Here is a 17,825-nt window from a genome sequence, read left to right as displayed (position 1 = left end):
ACCGCATTGGACAAATATTTGCATATCCCCCACACACACACCATCATGTCATTAAAAATGTTGACATGGTTGCTGTTCGAACTACCTGTATGTTGTTACAGTAACATCATGTTTTATGTTTTGTATGTTACAAGCTGTATTTTCTCTCTGTGTACAATGTGCTTTGTATGTTACAGGCTGTATTTTCTCTCTGTGTACAATGTGCTTTATATGTTACAGGCTGTATTTTCTCTCTGTGTACAATGTGCTTTGGCAACACTGTTATTCGTCATACCAATAAAGCCTTTTTTAATTGAATTGAATTGACAACTAAAGCTAAGTTCACACTAGGCGCTCCGAGCGCTTGGCGAGCTGATTTTGTTGCTCGGGGACAAACCCCTCCTGATCAAAGGCAAATCATGTTGTCTCAATGCTTGCTTGTTAAGTGTGAACTGTGCAAAGACACAAGCGAGGAGCTCCCCAAGTACTCGCTGATGAGCCCATCATAGCCCAGCCTGCCAACAGCACCAGCCTTACCACACACACACGCACGCACACACACACACACACACACACACACACACACACACACACACACACACACACACACACACACACACACACACACACACACACACACACACACCCTGCATGCAAGAAACATAAAACTGATTAGAAATGGGAGAAACCATAGCATGAGTGGGTCAAGTCAAAGTGATCCCACAGCAGGACCACTGAGCCCGGGCAAGTGGTCTGTCCTCCCAAGAGGGTCTTGGACCACAGGTTGGGAACCACTGCTCTAGAAGAATGATTATAAACTTTTTACATGTTTGAAGCCAAAGTCTCATAAAATAGCATCACATTCTATCTTTATCCATTGATAAAAGTCTATTAGTGAAATGTGGTCATATTCACCCAGCTACACACGACACAACCAAATAGTCAAAACACAGCAAATATACAAACACACAGAGACAGATTATGATACAGAGGTTCTCTGAGGACAAAGCCGTACTCCTTCCCCCACCACACACAAACACACGCGTGTGCGCGCGCGCACGCACGAACACACACACACACACACACACACACACACACACACACACACACACACACACACACACACACACACACACACACACACACACACACACACACCTCCCGGAAATTTTTTGACAGGTACAGGCACGCACACAGAGAGGCAACTACACACTATCACCTGAATCTCCACTCTACATCCATACATACATTATGGTTATTAAAATGATCTTGAATGTTTATATCTTGTTGCCACTCGTTTCTGTGCTCGAAGTGTGACTTAGAGCTGTTTAGTTGCACCATGTTCACAGGAAACAGGAAACCGGTGCTGATGACCAAATGGAGCTTTGTGAAACTTTGTGGTTTCCTGTGTTGAGCACATGATGCTTCACTTCAGATGAGACCAGACTTATGGCCTCTATAGTGAACAGGCAGAAGGCCTGACAGCTTGGAGCAGATTGACTGAAGCTTGACCCACTGTTAAAACACACCGAGGCAACAAAACAACAAGAGTTTATCAACACCCTCCTCTTACAAAGTCCAAGGCCCATTTGTCCCTAAGGATTAAATTCCCTCTTGTGAAAGTACAGTGTTCACTTTGATTCACTTCTGTCTAGATTGTATCCCATAGTAAAAAAACAGAAGTGAAAGTGCATTCAGGCTATCTGCAAAGCCAAGGTCAGCTAATTCTGTGGATCTAATACAAGAACGTTTTGGAAGACAGTGAAAAACAGAGAGGAGAGGAGAGTGAACCCCATCTGTCAGTTACCTCATTCCCTTGTTATTTTGTTATTTTACATGTTTTACACACTTAACAGACACTACAACATTATGACAGCACAAACAAAAGAAAACACAAAAACTAGAAACAAAATCTTGATCTTGGTAGGATCCCTTCAACATTAATAACTATTGTCCCACTCCTCACTAGAGGTCTTCACGGGTCCAAAATGACCCTGATGGACCTGTGAAATTTGTGCCCGGACCCGGATTGGACCCATCTATTATTAGAAAGCTGAGACCCGGACCCGTATAGAAGCGAGCATACCGGACCCGTACAGAACCGATAAAATACCGGGGCTTGAGTGGTGCCGATGTCAAAGTTGCTTGCTAATTGCTATTACAAGTTGTATAAATGGAACTTTAGTGCATCTTTCTTACCTAACGTTAATGTTAATGTAGCATTCTCTCCTGGCTGCTGCTGCCAGACAGTGCCTGACTGTGACGTCATGCATCATCCATTCAATGATCCTTGCCAAGAAAGTTTATAATAAAAATAAATCCATGTTTTCTGTAATTCTTCTTATTGATTGAAAAGCCATGGTTAACATTAATCCACTCATCATTTGCTGTCACAGATCACATAAATGATGCATTCCCTTGTTTTCAGCTTTGAAGTTGTTGCCATGTAGCATAATAACAGACACAATAACTTGACTGTTTGTCATTTTGAACTATGAACTACTAGTGGACCCGTGGGAGTTAGACCCCTCTGGTCTGGAACACAGTGGTCTCCAAAACCTCCAGGACTCAAATTCATCATCAATCACTGATGATATATCACTTATCTATAATAACAAGGGCAAATCTGGCCCAGGACCATGTACGTCATGTGGCAACCATGGGCTTGCCTGGGTTGTGTCTAGATGTGGTACAGCCACAGATGGAATGACACAACATCGTGGCAATCGTTATTCCATTCTATTTGTGTTACTTCTTGTCAGAGATGGGAAAAGTACTGACATTCTGTACTTGAGTAGAAGTACAGTTACTTGTGTAAAAAACTACTCTGGTAAAAGTAGAAGTACTGATTCAATTATTTTACTCAAGTAAAAGTAAAAAAGTACAGGCTCTGAAATGTACCCAACGAGTAAAAGTAAAAGTATTTTTACCGTATCTTTCTGAATGACAACCTCACATCATAGAATATAATTTGAGGATAAAAGATCCTCTACAAATGTTTTACACATCTTAAAACTCTACTTTAAATAGTGTGCTATGGTTTTTCCACACACAAAAAAACCATTAAAATCATATCTAGTCCTCCCTCATTAATATTTCCATGATATATGAATGTGCAAATAGTTAGACAAGATTAACTGCTGGATACAAGGTGTCCCTTACAAAGTGCAGAATCACAATACTCGAGACTGATATGATACTGATACCTAATGAAGGAACTGAATGTCCACAGGTTGATCACATTCACAAATTCAAGGTTTATTATTAAGACAGAACTGTCTCTGGTGTTAGAACACCACCATATTCCATATTAGCTGAATGTTGACAGTGCACAAACTGAATGTATGTGTTAGAACAACACCATAAGGGGCCATGCGGTTATTTAAAAAAGAACGCTTGGAAAAGCCAGATTATTGGCAACTCTGGAAGCAGCGAGATGAAAATCCTCCTCTCCTGGGAGAAGACTCGAGGTGGGAGGAGTGAAGAGGAGCAGGGCACTTTTCCTGTTAAACTTTCCTCAGCTTTCAGCGCCCAGAGCTCTGCGCTAAAAAAAACACCACCAGCTTTTAAACGCGATGAAATGCTTCTTGAAAGAGATGCGCGCTAAGCGCGTACTTATAGAAAATGAATTGCAAAAAGAGGAGCGCTAATAAGTGCTGGCTGTCTGCATGGCTCCTAATGTCTGCGTGTGTCTCCCCTCAGAGAAAATCTGTGTTTCTCTTCTTTGTCCACGCCCCGGAGGAGTGCCAAGTCATACTATAGACCAATTATACGCCTACGTCACAATGACAACAAACAGCGTCAGATGCGCAAGACGGAGGCAGAAAGACAGACTCCGCGCAGCCCTGTCAAGTAGTTTTCCAGTGGTCCGAAAACTATTCGAGCAAGACATGTCTTCGTGTTGTACAGTGGGATGCCAGAATCGGAAAACTATTGTAGCAGAGTATTCGGGTCCGCCTATTCACACTTGGTTAATAAAATAATAAACGATAGAGCCAGGCTGTAACGTTATAACCAGCTTCACCTTTATTGTCCCCACATATCCTGTTCTACGGCAACCGGAGGGAACATACACAGCCTCGCACACACGCAATAGAACACAACACAACACTGAACAGTCTGTTACACTATCAACAAAGCTTTACCGAATCCCGTCAACTCATACTGCTTTTAATGCTAACCGTAGGTGTCTTTGGTTGCAAGCCCAAAGAGGAAATCGTTAAAAATGCCCGACTTTGCAGTGCTCGCTCATTTCATATCAGGTATGCTGTAGTAGGCTGCTAGTGACAGCCACATCGCTCGGTTAGTTAACAACCAAGTAACGTTAAATCAAATGTCATTATTGAGTTGAACTGATTGGAACGAGGACATCATTAAAAATGCCCGAAATGTAGTGCTCTTCATAATCAGGTAAGCTGCCTGAAACTGAAGGCTGCTCAGCCACATCACTCGGTTAGAACGAGCAAGTAACGTTACATAATGTCATTATTGAGTTGTGTGCATTATCAACATAACAATATATCTTTGCAAGTTACAGAATAATTATCTACGCTATCCCCAGTTATAAAGGAATGCACGATATATGTATTGCTGGCCACTCTAGGCTTGGCGAATTGACAGCGCCAGTGCGTATGGTATGGGTCTGTAAGACGTATCCCATTAACCAACGTTAATTTCGATGCATAACATTGCTTATCACTAGGCGATAAGCTGTGGTAGTAAGCCGAGAACTGCATTTTAAAACTAAAATCTAACTGTGTGTCGCAGATGAGCACAGAGCAGTCCTGACAGCGGCGTCTTTCACACAGCTCTGTCTGTGTCAATGAGCGGCTCCGGGCTTTTTGCCTACACGATGCGCGCGCAGCTCCATGTTGACAAGCTGTATAAGGGGTCTATTGGCGGAGCTGGAATGAGCTTTTATCAGCAGCGCTGGGAAACTCGTCTATTACTTCTGCTCCGTTCTCCCGTTTCTACTCGTTTTTAAATTACATTATCGTGCATTTAAACAAAAGTAACGAACCTGTTTTGAAAATGTACACAAGTAAAAGTACAGATACTGTAACGAGTAAAAGTAAAAAGTCGTCAGAAAATTAAATACTCAAGTAAAGTACAGATACTCGAAAAATCTACTTAAGTACAGTAACAAAGTATTTGTACTTCGTTACTTCCCATCTCTGCTTCTTGTATAGTGTCATTATGAAAGCAAAAGTATAACACGGTGAGTTAAAGAACACATCCCCCTCAATATTGTGTTTGTGTGTGTGTCTGTGTGCGCATGTGTGTGTGTGTCCTTTTTATGGATCAGCCAAAACATTTTTAATGCAAAGTCATATTCTTCCAAACTTAGTGCTGTAGTCTAACCAGCAGGAGGCCATTGATGTGTGACGTGATTTTGGTGAAGCTACAATGTACGACAGTGAAGTTATAGAATATTTTTGTAGTCTGTGTCGCACTTTGTAGAAGTTCCCTCAGCACTTGGCTCACAGTCGGCTGCACATAGACCAATGATATTTGTCCAGCTTGTCCAGGAGTAGAGGACGTTCAGGTGAAAATGAGGTTTTAGCTTGTGGTCTACCTTAACCTGGCATTGCCAGATGGGGGCGGTATTGAGAGAATCCAGCTTGCTTGCAAGGTTAGGTCTACCTTACTAAGGTGGGAAAGAGGCATGGTTTGTGTTCATTACAAACGCCTTGCTTCTGAGCTCTTGATCTGAAGTGTGAATCTGTCAATGTATTTCCAACTTTAGCGAATGTGAGCGGAGCTGTGTGTTTTTCAAAGGGAAGGCAGACGAGAGAGTTGCATAATTGTCACAAACAATCTTGTCATTCAGGCAGTTACAGCACTGAAAATGTTTTGCACACAAAAAAAGTCTGTATTTTTTGTCCGTATTTTTTGTCAAAAATGGTCGCACGTTTAAAAATAAATACGACCTTATTACTCGTTTACACACTGACCATGAAACTTTTGTCCGTCATAAAAGTTTTCGTAACAGTTTCGATTTTCTGTCTTTTTTTCCGTATGAGTCAAAAGGCGTTTGCGAGCTGTTTGACCCTTCTGTGTCTGTGTTTGGAGGGAGGAGAGAGACAGCGGCCGAGCGGGACTCCAGTCTGAGCAGAGAGGCAGCAGCTCGCTCACTGGCCCCTCTCTGCCATGGAGTGCTCGAGTGACATCACTGATGATGTCATAGACATTGTGACATCATTACTGACCAAAATCATCACAATTCTCACAATGTGGGACCAAAATTGCAGACAGACAGACGCCACTTTGGCTATTTGATGTATGATGATGGGAGTATAAGTAATCAGTTGTGTATACTGTAAATAAAGGAGAAAAAAGAAAAAAAATAAAGAATTTGGGTGTGTCCCGGAGGCTTGGAGACCACGGGCGGTGTAACTCCCACGGGTCCTCTAGTGTATAGAATGGGTGATGTCACCTCACCAGTGATGTCACTCGAGTGTCAGTGAGTGATGTCAACAGTGATGATGTCCCCATCTGATGTCATCATTACTCGAGTGACATCACATCATCATTATGTAATTAGGATAATCATCATGAGGTAATTAGGGAAATTAATCTGCCCTCATTACCTAATTAAGAAATCTGGCTCCAATAGGTCCATTAGGTCACGCCGAACAAAATTCTGCTCTGTGTTTTGGGGAATTTTTGACCATGTTGATCAATTCTCGAGTGATCAAAATGGCTAAATCTAATTCTGGCACCAGATCTGTGCAACACATGGGATCAACCCCAGCATTTAATATGAAATCATAGACTTTATATGACATCATAGACTTTCAGCACCCCAAAGCTCACTGACTCCAGAGTCTCTGCGTGCTGTGGCATGTGGCCACACATCAATCACATCAGTGTCAAGGCAGGTCTTTCCATGTCTTTAGTATTTGGCCTTTGCCCATTATGGGCGTGGTTAGAGAATGTTGTTGCACATCATCTACTGTAACTACCTCCCTGTTCACTTCCCATCTTAAAGCTGTGTAGGCGATCTGACAACAGCCACAGACTGACTGAAAACTCTGTCTATGTTCTCTTCATTAAAACCAGGTCAGATGTCCATCCCATCCTGCCTCTAGAGAATGCCAGGTAAGATCTGTGCAATTAATGATTTAAGTGTATAATGTTGCTGTTCTTATTATGTTTTTCTTATGCGTTTATGGGAGGGAAAACCATTACAAACTAATTCTGAGTTGCAAAATTCTCTGCCTTAAAATAAAAATAAAATAAAAGGACCCACTGACTGCCCCCCTGCAGCTACCGTGGCCAGACAGTAGATTTTGAGACATTAATGTGCAGGCAATCAAATGCATTTGCACTGTGAAAGGTTTTTTTATACCTAGAATAATATGTGTGAAACTTAGAATTATCTTTTAATTGTTTTCTCTCATAAGTGCTTCAAGCTAAGTTTGAAGAAGCTAAAGACTCAAACCCCTTTACAGGGAGCTTGACCGTGTTTTGAATTATTTTATTTTAGACAAGGGATTGCATATACAAGGAAACTGACTTAGTGTGGTTGGTGCACAAGTTACATAGCGCCACTGTCTGGCGGAAACGTCATTTGAACTGTAAAATGTTTTTTTTATACCTAGAATAATATGTCTGAAACTGCGGTGGTGGTCGGATCACCTGCCCTTTACAGGGCAGGTGACAGGTTACTTGACCCTGTTTTGAATTAGAATTATTTTATTTTGGACAAGGGATGTTTGCACATACAAGTTGCACAAGGTGCATAAGTTACATGCATAACTTAAGTTACATAGTGTCGCTGTCTGGTGGAAACATCATATCTGCAAAAAAGCTATTTTTGATTATAACATAGTTTAATAATAGCAACATTAATAACCAGTAATATAACATCTGTCGCTGGGCCAAAATACCTGAAACTTTCACAGGTTATTTTGGGGTACCTACTCAATCTTAAATCCATTTATGAAAATGAACAATCAAAAATGGAAAGAAGGAGCTGTTAGGAATTTAAATTACAAGATGTAATGGGAAGTAATTGTACCTGTGTACTGCAAAGAGTTTAACAAACAGAGTACATCTTCAAAAAAGTGATACGGGCAACTAAATCAAATATATACTTTTTAAAAGGCGATAATTTGGAGATACAAGGTCACCGCCGGACAGCGACAATAGGTTACATAAGGAACATGATAAGTTAGAAGAAATATACAGACAGATAAAAGATATCAACAGTATTAACAACCAAGTGTGGCAAACCAGCAGGTTATATAAAAAACACAACTTTTCAGGCTCCACCTGGCCCCTTGTTGAACTAACATCTTTCTTAAAAAAACTTACCACTCTATTCCTTCAAAAGTTGTAGCTGTCATAGATTATGTTGCATAGTTGATTTCTCTATTGTTGACAAAATGTGTTATTGTAAGTCGCTTTGGATAAAAGCGTCTGCTAAATGACGTAATGTAATGTAATGTAATAATGTTATATTTTGGCTGATTAACTGTGACAGCTTTGTTTGTTTGTTTGCGGGTCATGTGGGTCAGTTCAGGACCGTGAGCAGGTCACACTGGAATCTGATGTTGGGTCAGTTCAGGACCATGAGCAGGTCACACTGGAATCTGATGTTGGGTCAGTTCAGGACCGTGAGCAGGTCACACTGGAATCTGATGTTAAGTCAGTTCAGGACCGTGAGCAGGTCACACTGGAATCTGATGTTGGGTCAGTTCAGGACCGTGAGCAGGTCACACTGGAATCTGATGTTGGGTCAGTTCAGGACCGTGAGCAGGTCACACTGGAATCTGATGTTGGGTCAGTTCAGGACCGTGAGCGTCATGGAATCTGGTGTTGGGTCAGTTCAGGACCGTGAGCAGGTCACACTGGAATCTGGTGTTGGGTCAGTTCAGGACCGTGAGCAGGTCACACTGGAATCTGATGTTGGGTCAGTTCAGGACCGTGAGCAGGTCATACTGGAATCTGGTGTTGGGTCAGTTCAGGACCGTGAGCAGGTCATACTGGAATCTGATGTTGGGCCAGTTCAGGACCGTAAGCAGGTCACACTGGAATCTGGTGTTGGGTCAGTTCAGGACCGTGAGCAGGTCATACTGGAATCTGGTGTTGGGTCAGTTCAAGACCATGAGCAGGTCACACTGGAATCTGGTGTTGGGTCAGTTCAGGACCGTGAGCAGGTCATACTGGAATCTAGTGTTGGGTCAGTTCAGGACCGTGAGCAGGTCACACTGGAATCTGATGTTGGGTCAGTTCAGGACCGTGAGCAGGTCATACTGGAATCTGGTGTTGGGTCAGTTCAGGACCGTGAGCAGGTCATACTGGAATCTAGTGTTGGGTCAGTTCAGGACCGTGAGCAGGTCACACTGGAATCTGGTGTTGGGTCAGTTCAGGACCGTGAGCAGGTCATACTGGAATCTGATGTTGGGTCAGTTCAGGACCGTAAGCAGGTCACAATGGAATCTGGTGTTGGGTCAGTTCAGGACCGTGAGCAGGTCACACTGGAATCTGATGTTGGGTCAGTTCAGGACCGTGAGCAGGTCACACTGGAATCTGATGTTGGGTCAGTTCAGGACCGTGAGCAGGTCACACTGGAATCTGATGTTGGACAGAAAGAGAGAGAGGCGGCAGAGATACACAGAGAGGGGGAGACAAGGAGATGGAGAGAGAGAGAGAAAGAGAGAGAGGGCAAAGACAAAGAGAGCTTTTCATGTCTAAACGCTTGCTTTGGCAATATGTACAGTACAGTGTTACGTCATGCCAATAAAGCCAGTTGAATTGAATTGAATTGATAGCTGGGAAGACAGAGAGGGAGAGGCAGAGAGAGGGGGCAGAGAGAGAGGGGGGAGAGACAAAGAGAGAGGGGGGAGAGACAGAGAGAGAGGGGGCAGAGAGAGTGAGAGAGAGAGGGGACAGATAGAGAGAGTGGGCAGAGAGATAGAGGGGGAGAGACAGAGAGAGGGGGCAGAGAGAGAGGGGGGAGAGACAGAGAGAGAGGGGACAGATACAGAGAGTGGGCAGAGAGATAGAGGGGGAGAGACAGAGAGAGGGGGGCAGAGAGAGGGGGACAGAGAGAGAGGGGGCAGAGTGAGAGAGAGAAACAGGGAGGGGCAGAGACACACAGAGAGGGGGAGACAGGGAGAGGGAGAGAGAAAGAGAGAGGGGGCAAAGACAAAGAGAGGGGGAGACAGAGAGAGAGAAAGACAGAGAGGGGGGACAGACAGTGAGATTTAAAACACGATTTCAGACGGAAGCCCGTCTTTATTGTCACACGAACACACTACAACACATGCATGCGGCCACAACACATACTCATGCTGACGGTGGCCGGTGAAATATGCCCTCTGCATTTGACCCATCCAGGCTTGTCCTTTCCTCCAGGGGGCAGGCCAGGAGCAGTGGTCGCTTTTTCTTTCATCATTGGACCATCATTGGACCAACTTCAGATGTTGTCGTCACTGGTCAGATGACGATCTTCTGCATGTTTTTAGTGAGGGGTTATGTATGGAGGAACCCCCTCCGAGGGGGAGACAGAGAGAGACAGAGAGAAAGGGGCAGAGGGAGAGGGAAGAGACACAGAGAGAGAGACACTGGGGCATGTAAAAAAACCAACAAGAACAAACAGGTATGCTGGCAGGTAGGCCCTGAAGGGAAATGACAGTTAGGGGAGCGCCTGAGCTGCTCCTTGAACTTAGATCAGTGGTTCTCAAACTTTTTACACCAAGTACCCCCTGAGAAATTAGTTGGCTCTCCAAGTACCCCCATATATGACCGACGTTAAAATACAGTCTATTCAGCTGCACAGTTTACACAGGAGGCACATTTATTCTTAATAACATCATTTATTGGTAACTTTTGTCAGCCACAGCCACAATGTACAAACGGGCAGCACTAGAACTAGCAAACTCAAACAAAAGAACATTAAGAACTGTATTTGAGCAAATGTAGGCTTCAAACACACACACACCCACCCACACACACACACACACACACACAAAATAAGTGAGATCATTAAGAACACAATGAATAACAACAATAATAATAACTGCTTCATTCTCAAAAAGGCAAGTGAAAAAAACAAGATTAACAGCAGCATTTCAATTGTGCTTAATTCAAACACACACACACACACACACACACACAATTATCATGCAATGCAAGGGGCAGCACCTCAGGAAGTGAGAACATATCTATCATTTCCACACATCAAATGAGAAACCTAAGAACTGTATTTCAGCAATTGTACTTCAAACACACATACAGAACATGTTGGTGTCCTGACAACTCACATAAGCCTAATGTGAGCCTAATGTGAAGGATGTGCCTGTCTCTGTGAACACAGTCCTTTGATGTCTGGGGTGATTGAGCTGAGCTTCAGTCTCAGGTCTGGCTCAGCATCCAGCCTGCTCCTGTACTTGGTTTTGATGGCAGCAAGTGAAGAGAAGCCTTTCTCGCACAGATATGTGGTCGCAAAAGGAAGGAGAAAGCGCACAGCTTTGTCAGACAGGACAGGGTATTCTCTGTGTTGCTTTATCCAAAAGTCCAACAAAGACTGCTTTCTGAAAGCAGGCTTCAGTGTTTCATCACAAGACAATTCAATTAAACTCTCCTGCTCAGCCACAGTGAAGTCCTTTGGCAGTTCAGAGGCTTGCATGTTGAAGGGGCTTCTCATCCAGCTGTTGGCTTTGGTCATCACTGGGAAATACTGGCGGAACTGTTGTCTGAGCGAGACGAGGTGTGCAACCATGTTGTCCCTCACTCCATCATCAAGGCTCAGCTCGTTGTCAGACAGAAAACTCTCCAAAGCAGGGAAAGCTGAAACATCACCTGCCTTGACTTTGATTTCAAACAACTCCAACTTTTTCAACATTGTGTTAATTTTGTCCTGCACATCAAACACATTGATGGAGAGTCCCTGTAATCCCAAATTCAGGTCGTTTAAACGGGAGAAAATGTCTGACAAGTATGCCAGCTGACTGAGCCACACTGTATCCTCAAACACATCTGATAAAGGGAAGTTTTTGTCCTGCAAGAAAATGTTGACCTCTTTGTGCAATTCAAAAAGCCTGGAAAGCACTTTTCCTCTTGATAGCCATCTTACTTCTGTATGAAGCAAGAGTTGGACATGCTCACTGCCCATCTCATCACAGAGCACTTGGAATAAGCGAGACTGCATTGGTCTGGCCTTTATGAAGTTCACAGTTTTTACAGCAGAGTCCAGCACCGATTTCAACTCATCAGGCATCCTCTTCACCGCCAGCGCCTCACGGTGGATGCTGCAGTGACTCCATCGCATCTCCGGTGCCACCTGTTGAATCCGAGCTGCTACTCCGCTGTGACGGCCCGTCATAGCCCTCGCGCCGTCTGTGCAGACTCCAACACACTTTTTCCATTCAAGCCCATTCTCTTGCACAAACGCATCCAGGAGCTGGAATATGTGCTCCGCTGTAGTTCTGGTCTCAAGTGGTTTACAGAAGAGAAAGTCCTCCTGAGCTGCACCATCATGTTCATATCTGACGTAAACCATCAAATTGGCCAAATCTGCAACATCAGTACTCTCATCCAGCTGGATGGAATAATAGCGACTACTTTTAATGCGCTCAATCAGTGTCTTTTTAACATCCTCTGTCATGTCTCTTATTTTCCGTGCCACCGTGTCGTTTGAAAGCGGCACCAAGTTTAACTGTTTGGCAGCCTTCTGGCCACACATGATTTTTGTCATCTCTTTGGCTAATGGTAAACACAATTGTTCGCCAATTGTGTGTGGCTTACCGGCTTTTGCTATGCGGAGGCTGGCACAATACGAGGCTTCCTGTGCCTTGGCTGTGGGTGTACTGCAGGATTGAATCGTGGATTTAGCCTTATTCAGTGCATCACGTTTTCTTGTGAAGAAATCTTCTGGTTTGTCTTTCAGCTCGGCATGTTTTGTTGTAAGGTGCCGTTGGAGGTGCGATGGTTTCATGCAGTCATTGCTAAGCACTTCACCACAAATCACGCACTGTGGCCTGTGCTCTTCCTCCGTCCCACCGCAGCTGAATCCAAACTTAATGTAACTGAGGCTGTATTTGCGTAATTTTTTACGTCGTTTCTTTGTGGATTCCACACTTGCGCTGCTCACGGAGCCACTAGCAGCACACGTGGTGCTCGGTTCAGCACTAACGCTGTTAACGTTAGCACTGGAAGACGTTGTTGCGGCTGTGAATACCTCTCGTGGTGCGCCTATGGCGGAGCCTGCACTGGTGCCTGCTTCGCTGTCCTCGTTCACTTGTTGAATGTCATTGCTGCTGGACTCCTCCACACGTCTCTTTCGAATACTTCCCGTTTTCAGCCAATTTTGCAACATGCCTGCAGCTTCTTGCTTGTAACATTAGCAGCAAATTGTGTGTAGGCGCATCGTCGCGCAACAGGTAGTAGTGTCCGTCAGAAACAACGCCGGAAACACATTTATTTAATAATGTTGTTCCTAAATCTACAACAACAAAATGAATGTAGATACAGGTTATTTTAAACCCCATTTCAATTCTGAAGCTCATTTTCATTCGTAGTATATTGATAGTATTACTGTACAACATTTTTAACGTTGGTTTTATTTCACATAAAATAACATTGAGATTCCAGGGATCCCTCCGAGTACCCCCAGCAGGGGGCGCAAGTACCCCCGGGGGTACGCGTACCCCAGTTTGAGAATCACTGACTTAGATAATACCTCCAAAGAATGTTGTAAACAAGGAAACACACACACACACACACACACACGCACGCACACACACCCACAATCGTGTGCTAATGACACACACGATGTGTAGTCAAAGAGAGAAGTTATTCATCTAATCCCTAGTTCCTCATTGCGCGGCTCGCGAGACGCTGGCGGCTCCCGAAGCTTTAGTTGGCGGCTCTAAGAAAAAAGAAAAAAGAAAAAACGTTTTTTTTTTTTTAGATTTTTTCCCCCCTGCTCTCCCCAAAATTTCAATAAACCTTTATGGCATATTATTACAATGCAACAATACTGGTGTTGACAGTAATAGAAGGTGCCAAATCATTCAAACCAATAAGGATTTTGCTTTTAGGAGTATTGTGCCAGCGTGTTACTGCTAACCTAGACTCAGCCCTCAGTCTTAATCCGTTTCACTCCTGTAAGACTGAGAATATTACTATTTAAATCTTTGCATAACGTTAGGTGGCGCTGTTGGAAGCCTTGCATCGGAGAACCAATCATGAGTGTTGTGGGCGGGCCTGCTTTCTGGGGGCAGTTCTCATGCAGAACCGGTGTCTCGCAAAACATCGTCGCATTTGCGGAGAAACATATTAATCACTTAGAAACAAACATAACCTGTTAATAGGACGTGTTTCATCCGGCCCCGGCGGTTAGAGGTCTTTCCCCCAGCGATAAACCCGACTCCCGAGGCTACGTTACAGAGCCTGCTGATGACTTCACAGTAGCAAGCGGACCACTTCCGGGTAAGAAAAATTATTGTAAAATAAACCACAGCTATACATTTTGTTTGGAGCATATCAGCTTCATGCTCTGTGTTAGGACTATGATAAATGGCATTGCCGCTACCAAATAAAATTCTAATAATAAATGTAGGCATGTCTGCTGCCGGCGGTTCTCGCCGGGCTCGGAGACACAGTTTCTGACAGTGAAATTCCCAGACGTTTGGTGGCGCAGCTCACCCAACGGCTCCCATGCCGTTTGTTTACCCCCTATCAAAAGTGCAAGTGCAAAATCTTAAGCTATGTTCTATCGATAAACCAATTTCTCGAGTAACAGCTCCAAAATATCAGACATAAAGGACTACAATATGCTTGTGAGAGCTATATTCACACTTCACAGTATAATTTATGCAAGCGTCATACGGGGGAAAATATCAGATAAACTGATTGTTATATCCTGAGATCTTTAATCTCGCCTGTATAACATAACGTCGCTGTTGTGCCAGGACCTCGAATGTCCCTTTTTTCACTTTTTCATAAATCAGTGCCATTGGTCACCCTTCACGTCTCTGTGTGGTTTTTAACAAATGCAACCAATGGAAAAGCATTAAAACGAGCTTGTGAGTAAATCTCGTAACGCCATTCGCCCTCAATCTGTCAGTCAAACCTCGAAATTCGTCCCCTACCTCCGCGTGTACCCCCCCACGCAGGACAATAAACCCGGAAAAGTCACACGGCAGACGTGCTGTGTATTTCTCATATCGTTTTGACTAATCCTGGCTTCCTCTGACGTTAATATATCAATCAAATGTTTTCCAGTTATTCCTAGGCTGCAAACTTGTTTTAACATGCAAATCGGAGTGTTTTTGGACGAGAATAAAGTAACGTTAACGCTACGTTATGTCAGACTATTTCTCACCCCATGCGAAAGCCCCCGCCTCGGCCATGAGAGGCGAGGGGCAATGCTGTTGCTCCTGGGCGCGCCCCCACTGCCCGGAGCTTGGGGCTCGTGCATGAGCATACGACTCTCTCCCGCCTGACTGGCCGGGAGAAAGTGCTTCCAAGTCGGACTGATAATATAAACAACATAATTTGAGCTTATCCAGGTAAGATATTAATAAAGTAATGACACATTCAGCGGGAAACTAACTATAATTAAGACATGTGCCAACTTTGACGACGTTTGGTTCAGTATTTTAAGAGCAAAAGACGTTTTTTTTAACTTCCTGAAAAGTTGCTGTTTTGGAGATTCGAGGTCCTGGAACGACAGCGACGACAATATATCACTCGGACACCAACGTGAGTTAACGTGGTTTATCAGACAGCAGCCAACATTCCAATCATGCCAGTCATAGCAGACTACACTGCATTCAGCCATGGTAACAGTAGGCTAAATGGACAATACATCACACTGATCTTTGCAGTTCTGTGTTGATTTGCTAATATTTCAATGGCATTTTGATTAACGTTATGATTTATTTCTATTTGGAACAAAAATTATGGTTTAACAGATTACATGTTTACTGGGCAGTGGTGAGGAGGGCTTTGTGTTTGTGTGACTTGCGTGAATGGCTAACGGCTAGCCATTCACTAGCCATGGCTGCTAAATTCTCCCAGCCTAGCAACGGTCTGAAGGCTATCTCCCCAAATTCTACAACAATGTCTTGTTTACTAACGTTCATAGTTGATAACGTTACAGCAATACAGTTACGGTTTCGTACTCACTGTAAGATCAAATGTTTACCGTTTATGTTAGCTTATTGTTTTGAATAGAATGTTTGACTAGCCCACTGGAGCTAGCCTCGGTAGCCGCCGCCATGTTGAATAATGAAAGAACTACAAATGCACAGGCGCTTCTCGGTGGCGTCACACCTGGTCTCGCCTAAAGCCCGCCCCATAGCTCACGCTGATTGGTTCGCCTGGGCGGCGGCCGGTTTAAACTCCAATCTTGAGCCGAGGTCAGACGGAGGTGGGATTGTGAATTTGTGGAATTTGGCGGAATCAGGCTACCAGCGTGCAGCGCTGTTCCAAAACGTGTCAACGTGTGTCGTTGCCTGGGAAACGCACATCCCATAATACAACTGTTCGCATCGCATCCCATAATAGTATGATGATACTTGGGATGCCATTGCGAACATAGATGTGAACAGGTTAGCTAAAACTTCAGCGTCGCCAGCGACGGCCCCCACCGACGGCCCCCACCGTTGCGGTCGGGGTACATTTCAAAATCCCTCCAGGCCTGAAAGATTTTCTAGGGGAAACTGGTATATATATGTGTGTGTGTGTGTGTGTGTGTGTGTGTGTGTGTGTGTGTGTGTGTGTGTGTGTGTGTGTGTGTGTGTTTGGTTGGGGTGGCTTTTGGTGTTTTGCGGTAAAAGTGGCTCTCCTATTGACTTTGTGCTGCCAGTGCGGCTCTCATCAAAGAAATAGTGAGGATCACTGATCATTCCTGCTTCATCAAAAGTAAATTTCTGATAAATTCCAGGATTTAGATGGTTTAGTGATGTGAGATAACAGAAGAATGTACTAGGAGAACCAAACAAGTTCTGTTTATGCCTACAAAATGTTACTTTGTATTTTGAGTTCTCCCCTGGAAGTGATTTTGGTATAGATGGGCCATTGTATTTAAACAAGCAGTATTCTACTGAGTGACGTGACCTGTATTCAGAATATACCTATAGGGAGAAATTTAGTTTGTCATTGTAAAACCACAGCACAGTAAGGATGACATGTTCTTCATAGATCTAGCCTTTTAATTTAGCTCTTAAGTGCTTTCTCAAAGTACACCAAATTCATACATTTTACTTTAAAATGTAAAAAAAAAAAATCTTGAGGGGGGGCACGCCCCCGCACGCCCCCTAGGGGGTCTGTAGTCCCCCACCACAACAACTCAAAATCCTGTGGGAAACACTGTAATTAGTATGATTAGTTAGTGATTAAAGTCAGTTCTGAGTATAGTACTGTAGTTAATCATTAGTTAATGATTAGTTAATGGTCAGTTTGTGAGTATAGTAATAATTAAGTAATGATTAACTAGTAGTTAATCATTACTTAATTATTACCTGTCCATTAGCAGTGTTGGGCATAATGCATTACAAAGTAACTACTGTAATTACATTACATTTGTCTGTAATGAGTAGTGTAAGGCATTACTGTTCCTAATTCCAGTAATCACATTACAGTTACTATTCAAATATGCAGTGTTTCCCCTAGAAACATTTTCAGGCCTGGAGGGATTTCGAAACGTACCCCAACCGCGGTGGGGGCCCTCGCTGGCGACGCTCAACTTTTAGCTAACCTGTTCGCATCTATGTTGGCAATGGCATCCCAAGTATCATCATACTATTATGGGATGCAATGCGAACAGTTTTATTATGGGATGTGCGTTTCCCAGGCAACGACACACGTTGACATGTTTTGGAACAGCA

The 17,825-nt window shown here is 43.7% G+C and overlaps 2 protein-coding genes across 3 annotated transcripts in view; one reads left to right on the top strand and one right to left on the bottom strand.

The window, feature by feature from the left end:
* Window positions 1–6,977: 6,977 nt before the first annotated feature.
* The window catches only part of LOC310789400 (NACHT, LRR and PYD domains-containing protein 3-like), a 291,155-nt gene continuing 280,307 nt past the window's right edge, over window positions 6,978–17,825 (top strand). For both annotated transcript variants that reach the window (XM_083651041.1, XM_083651043.1), the window contains exon 1: window positions 6,978–7,080. The gene's annotated coding sequence lies outside the window, so the exon portion shown is untranslated. The remainder of the gene's footprint in view (window positions 7,081–17,825) is intronic.
* Window positions 11,270–12,673, bottom strand: LOC310789154 (zinc finger BED domain-containing protein 5; the record flags this gene model as incomplete). The annotated part of the gene is made up of 1 exon (XM_083650743.1): window positions 11,270–12,673. One exon carries the CDS (start codon window positions 12,671–12,673, stop codon window positions 11,270–11,272), a length of 1,404 nt encoding a protein of 467 aa, XP_083506869.1.

Source organism: Poromitra crassiceps (assembly GCF_964638095.1).
Source record: "Poromitra crassiceps genome assembly, chromosome: 14".
Lineage (NCBI taxonomy): Eukaryota > Metazoa > Chordata > Actinopteri > Beryciformes > Melamphaidae > Poromitra > Poromitra crassiceps.
This window is presented reverse-complemented; position numbering and strand designations above follow the sequence as displayed.